Source organism: Arachis stenosperma, chromosome 5, assembly GCF_014773155.1.
Source record: "Arachis stenosperma cultivar V10309 chromosome 5, arast.V10309.gnm1.PFL2, whole genome shotgun sequence".
In the NCBI taxonomy this organism is placed as follows: domain Eukaryota; kingdom Viridiplantae; phylum Streptophyta; class Magnoliopsida; order Fabales; family Fabaceae; genus Arachis; species Arachis stenosperma.
This window is the reverse complement of record NC_080381.1, coordinates 126,811,908-126,820,001: the sequence shown is the minus strand read 5'-3', so window position 1 is coordinate 126,820,001 and position 8,094 is coordinate 126,811,908. Positions and strand designations below refer to the sequence as shown.

The following is an 8,094-nucleotide window of genomic DNA, read 5'->3' as shown; positions in this document are numbered from 1 at the left end:
ATTATCAGTACAATCTATAAGAGGATAACTCCTCTTTATTACATGCATTCTATCTATAGGTATATGTCCTAATCTAAAATGTCACAGGGTTGCTATGTTATTCATGTCCAATGGTGCATTAAGTGGACCTGTGTGTCTAAAATGAGATGCTGATGACAATGCAATATGATGTTGTGGTTGTGATCTCAATGGAGGAATGTTCAGTATATATAGACCTCCACTTTCTTTAGCATATCCAATCATCTTCCAGGTACTCTTGTCCTATACTTCACAAACAGTATCAGATATTGAAAAATGACAACATAACTGTTTGGCAGCTTTAGAAACTGACAGCAAGTTAAATGTAAAATATGGAATGTATAATACGCCTGTGAGATAAAATTTGTTAGAAAACATTACTGTCCCTGCAATATTAGTTACGATTTCATGTCCATTTGGCAGCTTAACTAGGATTGGTTTTATGTGATGATAACTATAGAAATTTTCTAAAGAAAAATGACACATGATCGGTTGCACCACTGTCAATGACCCAGGTGTGTAGTGAAAAAGATTTTGAGAATAAAATGTGTGAAATATAAGAGCTCATGGATAAGGTGTATATTGGAATACCTGATGGTGTAGGTTGATTGGACTGAGATATTGCCTTGTTGGAGTAGTGCAATCAATGTGTCTTTTTGATCTTGAGATAGTAAAAGATGTGATGTCTTACTGTCTCCTTTCTGGGATGAAAATTGCAATTCCCCATTGAATTTTTCACTTTTCATTCCAAGTGAGGCAGCTGCACAGTTGATAGTTCTCAGAGGTTGTTTCAAGTGTGGTGGTGGTCCGTACTTCTTGTAGCAAGTATCCACCAAGTGTCCAGTTTTGTGACAATAAGAGCACAGCTTGCGAGGTCCTCTGCCTCCTCTACTATTCCTTCCTCTTCCAGTTCGTCCTCTACCTCTGTAGCCAGCAGCATTTGAGTAGTGTTCGGACCTTTCACCCTCAATAATATCAGATGAACTCATGAGAGCTCTTGCATCGCTGATTTCGGGTGAATGTAACTGTCGTTCTTGTTAAGTGAGAAGAGAAAATGCCTTGTTGACATCAGGTAGTAGTGCCATAAGCATCAACTGCGATCGAAGTATGCTATATTCGTCATTTAGGCCCCTTAACAATCTCACCAATTGTCTTTGTGTTCGATACTTCCTCACAGTTCCTAAGCCGCAAATGCATTCCGAACCACATAAGCATTTTAGAATTGGTAGGAATGTTTCAATCTCTTCCCAAATTGTTCTCAGTTTGGTGAAATAAGCAGTGATACTTAGATCCCCCTGCCTAGTGGTATACATTTTCTCTTCTAATTCAGCGACTCTGAATATGTCTCCCTGATGATACCTATGTTCCAATTCGTTCCACATATCACAGGCATTTTCGTTCCAAATCACACTCTGAGAGATCTCACTACTCAGTGGCAAATTTAGCCAAGCAATCACATAGGTATTACATTTTTCCAAGCCAAAAAACTCACATCCGATTCATCAGGTTTCGGTAAAGATCCATCAATGAACGCCAATTTATCCTTTGATTTTAGTGCTAATCTCATTGCCCTAACCCAAGAATGGTAATTGGAGGTATTCAAAGTCACATTAACTATGGAATTACCAGGATTCTCACCTGAATGCAAGTAGAAAGGACTTTCTAGATCCAAGATCGCACTTCTGCTCCTCACCGGAGATTGATCCATTCTCCTTTGAAATTCTTGAAATTTGGAAAACTGATTCATGAATCTCGTAAATTTCTGAAATTCACTGGCGGAGAACTCATTCTCCATCGGCATTGTACCTGGACTCGCTATTCGTTCCTCATTCGCCATAGTTGGGCCAAATCAGGAACCCTCAGCAACAACCTATCTTCCCCCTTGCTAACTCAAATTCTCGTCACACTCACAACCTCCACGCTCACCGCACCATGATAAAATCTAGAGCTTAGAGGAGGTTGCACAAGTGGAAGAAGGTGTGAGAGAAGAGTGGCAGAGAGAAGGTATGGAAGTGAATGAAGTTTAATTGCTGAAGAATAATAGAGAGTCATGCTTGTAAGAGTAATACAATGCAGTATTTATACATCAGACTAACTATGCTCAATTAACTATGGCTAATTCTAATTCACACTAACGGACATCTAACTACAGTAACTTAGTTACTTTCTAACTAACTATTCACTAGCTTACTTCCATAAATATTTAGGTTGGAGCGGCACCTATATCAGCTAACAGCTTGCAATTGCGACTACTTCATGCAACAACCTGGAGCGTCAACGAGACGGTGTTGACAGGAAGATTGGCGACACAAGAAGAGGTGCTCCACAGAAGGGATTGATTGTGCTGATGATACGTTGCACGGAGAGCTGCGCATCGCGGGAACGATAAATCGACGCTAGGAAGACAACGGCGAGGTCCAGCGCACTCCGCGACAATCTCAGACAACGGAGACTCACGCCAAGTGGAACTCGACGTCAAGGATCGAACGCGCCACTCACAGTGAAAGGATTTCACGCAAGCTGGCCTGACACAGCGCATAGAAGAGTGGCGGCAGAATCACAACCGCAACAGTTATGCGATGATATTCAGTAGAGAGTTATGTTACAGTAATCCTAATTTTGTAGCACTAATCCTAATTATTTATAATTTTATTTTTTAAAAATTTAAAATCCTATTTTTTAAAAAGAAGTTGAAATTAGCTGATGATATAATTCCTCTATACTTTCTCAATATACGCTTTGGTCAATTAGACTTTTCAACTGAAAAGATTCACTCTACGTATCTGACAATGAGATACTATAATTATCTCCATACAAATTTTCTCCTAATTCCGGTGGACATTTATTAACAACTGACCTAGTAACTTCACGGCCCGGCATGTAACGTATTATTTTCCCGTTGAAAGTTTAAATACAAAGATGTTCAATTGTTCACAAGTAACGTATTCTGGATTCAACATAATCAAATTTATCAAACTGAGGTGTGTTTACGCATTAAAAAACTGGGGATATGAAGCAAAAGTTCAAAAATAGAGGAAAATGAAGGTATTGCAAGTGTTTGGTTAAAGATATGGTAGTACAGACGTTTTTTCCAAAAGCACCCTTTGTGGTGATCTAACAACTGGAAGCTAGAAACAACCCCGAACCAACCCAACCCAACCCAGCTTCCCCTTATAGTACAGAAAGGAACACCAAAATTACTATAATTTTCTACAGAATGCCTATGAAATGAAGACAACAGCTCTTCTAAAGGACCTGTGATGATGATCGGTCAGGACAAAATGTCTTACTCGCACTTGATGGATCGATATATGTGGCGGACAAAGAGTAAAGCCGCGCGGAATCCGACAGTTCCAAGCATCAAGAAGAAACCATAGCATATGCATGCCATGTATCCAAAGAAAAATGACGTCTGCATGAATCCAGACATGTCCGAGCGAGCGTAGTAGTAATACAGACAGTAGGCGTATATAAATAAGCCAGTTGAACCACCACAGAGGAATGATCTGTAAGGAAACAAGAAACAAATTGGTCAAAGTTAAGTAAGGTAAAGAAGACCATAAATTTGGCATACACTCGGTCAATGAACTGCATGTATTAAATTTTGAAAGCATAGAAAGTTACAAGTGAACTACCAACTAAACCTTATCTCACTAGGTGAATATCAAATATATGCATCAAATGACACTATATGCTCTGTAATAGATCATATCCATGTTCAAATAACTTTATCTAAATCTCTTAACAAATCCGTTTTGAACGCGCATATTTACCATCACAATAAGGTCGAGATAACTAAACACAATAGAACAAGGAAAGAAGAATGCTTATCCATGAATAATCACCAATGTCATTTTAAAAACTAAACTATCAAAATAAAATTGGTAAAAGCCAATAAGGTTATGGAGTCTGCATAGTTTGTAGAAACTCATCAACAGCATTATTCCTATAATTGTCTTCAAAATTTTATGCATATTGACCATTAAAAACAGCTCACTTTCATTTGAAAAAACTGTTAATCAATTTTAAGAGTTAAAAAATAAAAAGAAAGAGGGGGGAGGGAATGAACCCATATACCTCAATTCAATAACAAAATAATACATCTACCAAGAGACAGCTAATTGAAAATTCAGTCCACACACCCCATATTCACGAGCTATCAAGAATATAATAAGCAATCAAGCCATGACCATAGAGGGAAAGTTAACAGAGAGAGAGAGAGAGGGGGGGGGGGGCGGGGGAAGGACAGTGATTTCATACCTCCACCACCACTCGTGATCCTCAGCAGCAAGCTGGAAGTACGTTAATGCCACAGTAATGAAAGCAGTAACAATCAAGAGAATGATGAAGACAATGAACAGTATACTGTAGATGGTGTAAATCCTGTGACCCCAAACACTGGCAAATATATAGTATAGTTCAATGTATATTGCACTGAAGGGCAAAAACCCGGCCATTGCCATCTGGGGAATTGTTCCCCGATACCATGGCAAAGGTGGAATCTCCCTTGGATACTTGGTTGTACGGCAGGGAGCCTGAAATTCAGCCTTGCTATTCTTCCCAGCAATCCCACCCAACACAAGCAAAGGAGATGTGACAAGTGTCCATATCAGAACTATAACCACAATTGTACCAAATGGGAGGGCCGCAGTGGCATTGTAAACAATTGCAACAGTGTTCAGGAAGCAAAATGTGAGAAACAATGGTCCACAGAAGAGGCATCCAGTCAATAGAAGATTCCTAACCTGTCATGACAAAGAAACTAGAATATAAATGGCCAGTGCCAAAAAAATGCCGGTTCAGTGGGAACTGGATCAAATAGAAGGGCAAATTCACAGATAAATACCCAGTTTGATCCTTCTAATTGACAGTAGAAAGATGTTGCTGTATAGCCAGCAATTCCTGAAGTGAGCGCATAAATGACAACAAGTGCGGTAAACAGAGCACCTCGGTTGTATGGGTAAAAGACTCCAACAAGTGCCAAGATGAATATGAATACCGTACTGCAAAGCATGCAGTAATGCGAATTATTGATATGAAAAATTAAAAATTAACTTCCCTGAAGTGAAGCTTCTAAATAGAGACATTCAGAGGGGCCAAAAGAAACTCACAGGGTAAACAATTGGGTACCAGATCCAAGGGCAGCAGCAAATAGAGACTTGTATTTTGGAAATCTAAATACATCTCCATGAATATATTTCCAACCAGTCTCTTCTTGGTCCTCAGCAGCTTCCTCATCATGGGCATACCTATTCAGAAATGAATCAAGGATAACACCTACGTATAAGTACCTTAGACAAAATCAATAAGCACGCATAAAAGATGGTGTAAAGATGCTTCATACTTGACAAAGTCATTCTTAAGGACCCGCATCAGAATTGTTGCAAGGAAACCAGTCAGCAGCAGGACCGTCACACATGAGTTGATAATCGAGAACCAGTGGATTTCCAAATGATGGGGTAGCGATGAAGATTGTGAGTACTTATCCATCCGCTTCTCGAAGGGGGTGTTAGTCTCCTTCCACTTCACAGTATACAAGAACTCCACCTCAACCTCATTATCCTCCGTGACATCCACAAGTGCATTTGGATCCGTTCGCACATTGATCTCAATGACGCGATCATTGTTATAATATATGTCAAAGTGAATGTGCTTGTACAGGTAGTACTTGTAATCACTTGGATCCTTTCCCTCCTTATCAACTTTCCCAATGAAACCCCAAATGGGCAAGTCATCATAGTACATCTGGAAGTAGTAGTCTTTGCGAACTGCTGCTCGGAACTTGGCCACATCTTCCTTCTTCAGTGTCTTCTTGCAAACTGGCACGGAGTCCTTATCCTGCTGGAACTCTAACTTGTAAGGAGCACTAACTAAACGGTCACCGTTTAAGACCTCACCAAGAGCTTCTTTCTTCTCCTTCAAATCATCTGTAACCAAATCCAAATACAAAACCAAAATTAAAGAAATCACAACCAGTGTAAAAGGAAAAACAACTGATTGAACACTTAAAGAAAGACCTGAGGGGGAAAAATGAAAAGAAAACCAACCTGGCAGGCAGAATGGTAGATCAAAATATCGATATGTCTCACTGGAAAAATTAATGGGGAAAAAATAATTATTATTAAATAAATGAATCAACTCATAAGCCACCGACAAATTCAAATACTATATAAAAAAGCACATTATTACCAAAAATCGAGGTATTGAACTAACCAAATTATAAATCTACACTAAACATATTCAAACATTCAGACATTTATAAAAGAACACACATTTACCAGAAATTAAAGACGTGCGCTTATAAATCTCCTACAAAAGTACAAATCCAAAATGAATCATAAACAAAATCTACATAGATACACATTAGAATCAAACATATATCAATACATCAGTTAAAAATCTCAGCACACAATTACATAAATCTACATTCTGCAACGAATTCAAACACTAATTTTGAATGTACAAATAGAAACGAAAAGCAAGTAGTTCACAACAGTTGAAGCTAGAAACGACAGATCCAGCGGCTACAAAGCGAGATCAAAGCTAAGCAGAGAAACAACCGAAGTTCGATAACTGAACCATAAGAGCCACACTGAAGAGCTAAGAATTTTCCAAGGCGGAGAAGAATTTACAGTGGAAGAGATCAGATCGGAGTTACCTTGGGTTGTGGAAAGGGCCAACTTTGTTTGCGTATAGAGGGACGATATTTCCTTCCTTGTATCTGTGATCTGAGGAATCGGATCTGACGGTGGAGAATGAGAGGAAGGTGAGTGAGAGCAACAGAAGAGGAAGCAGGTGATGATTCTTCCTCATTGTTGTGTTTTAGTTTCTTCTTCTTCTTTTTCTTCCACCTCTTCGATTTACGAAGAGAAGGGTCAGAGAGAGAAAGAGAGAGAAGAGAAGGTTTGAAGAGAAAAGACGAAAGGGAAGAGAAGAAGCAAAGGGGTTAATAAACACACACAAAGAAACGAAGCGAAGGAAGAAGGAACCAAAAAATAAAATTGAAGAGGGGTGAGTGAGGTGACACAGACTCACCGCCACACTCTTATGCCTGATGTTTTACCTTACCCATTTCTCCTCCTACCTTCATTTCTTAATTTTATTCCCTAATATTTTCATGAAAATTTAATTTTGATGCCGATTCGTTCAATTACATTCATCTTTTAGACGAGTATTAATGCCGTCAATATAAAATATAATTATTTTTAAAAAATATTAAATAATTATTAAAATTTATTATTTTTTATTATTAATATTTAAAATTATAAAATAAAATATATTATTAAATTAAAAAATTAAATTGATAACTAATTAATTACGTGATAAAAAAATAATAAATTTTAATAATCTTTAAATTATTTCTTATAATTTTATTGATAGGACAATATGTTATATAATTCTATATATATATAATATATAATTATTTTACACTAATAAAATATTAAAATTATATTCTTTTTATAAATATTTTGAATATAAAAAATATTCACAATAATATAATAAAAATATAAATATTGTGTTTATAAAAAAATATAATTACTGTATAAAACTTTAATTATTTTAATAATTTATTTATTTTATTAAAAAATATATACACACAAATATATTGTAATTATTTTTGTTATTAATAAAACATTTTTATTTTATTCATTTACTTTTTAATACACCAAGTTATTAGAACAATTTTATCTCTTCATTGGCATATAGGACGCTACGGAATATGGTCCTAATCTCTTTTTTTTTTTTACTGTGAATCATTTTTTTTCTTTGACTAAATCATTTTGATTTTATTAAAAGACATTTGATTCTGAAGGAAAAAAATTAACAATTTGGTTCTCAATTAACTAGTATGCCTCACCAAATTATGGTAGTTGTTGACTTAATTATTAAGTTGTTGACCGTGTATACTTTTTAAGATTTGTTAGTATTTAATTTATAAAGATATTTATTAAATAATTTTAATATCGACAAATTATTATTTAGTAACTATGTTAAGATATTAAGACAATATTAATTATTTTTAAAACAATACTCCTAATTTATTTATGATCAAATAACTATTAATTATATATCTAT

The 8,094-nt window shown here is 36.2% G+C and overlaps 1 protein-coding gene across 1 annotated transcript; it reads right to left on the bottom strand.

Moving 5' to 3' along the window:
• Positions 1-3,040: 3,040 nt before the first annotated feature.
• On the bottom strand, positions 3,041-7,043 carry LOC130983293 (transmembrane 9 superfamily member 3). Its single transcript, XM_057907511.1, has 7 exons — positions 6,677-7,043; positions 6,066-6,106; positions 5,363-5,945; positions 5,130-5,267; positions 4,865-5,021; positions 4,279-4,763; positions 3,041-3,524 (listed from the first exon to the last, which is right to left on the bottom strand). Exons 1-7 carry the CDS (start codon positions 6,829-6,831, stop codon positions 3,305-3,307), a joined length of 1,779 nt encoding a protein of 592 aa, XP_057763494.1. The 5' UTR covers positions 6,832-7,043; the 3' UTR covers positions 3,041-3,304.
• Positions 7,044-8,094: the final 1,051 nt, after the last annotated feature.

Coding starts and splice junctions, on each gene's coding strand:
- LOC130983293 (XM_057907511.1), bottom strand. CDS start 6,831: ATGAGGAAGAATCATCACCTGCTTCCTCTTCTGTTGCTCTCACTCACC. Junction 6,107..6,676: donor GGCCCTTTCCACAACCCAAG/GTAACTCCGATC, acceptor TAATTTTTCCAG/TGAGACATATCGATATTTTG. Junction 4,764..4,864: donor AATTAGAAGGATCAAACTGG/GTATTTATCTGT, acceptor TTGTCATGACAG/GTTAGGAATCTTCTATTGAC.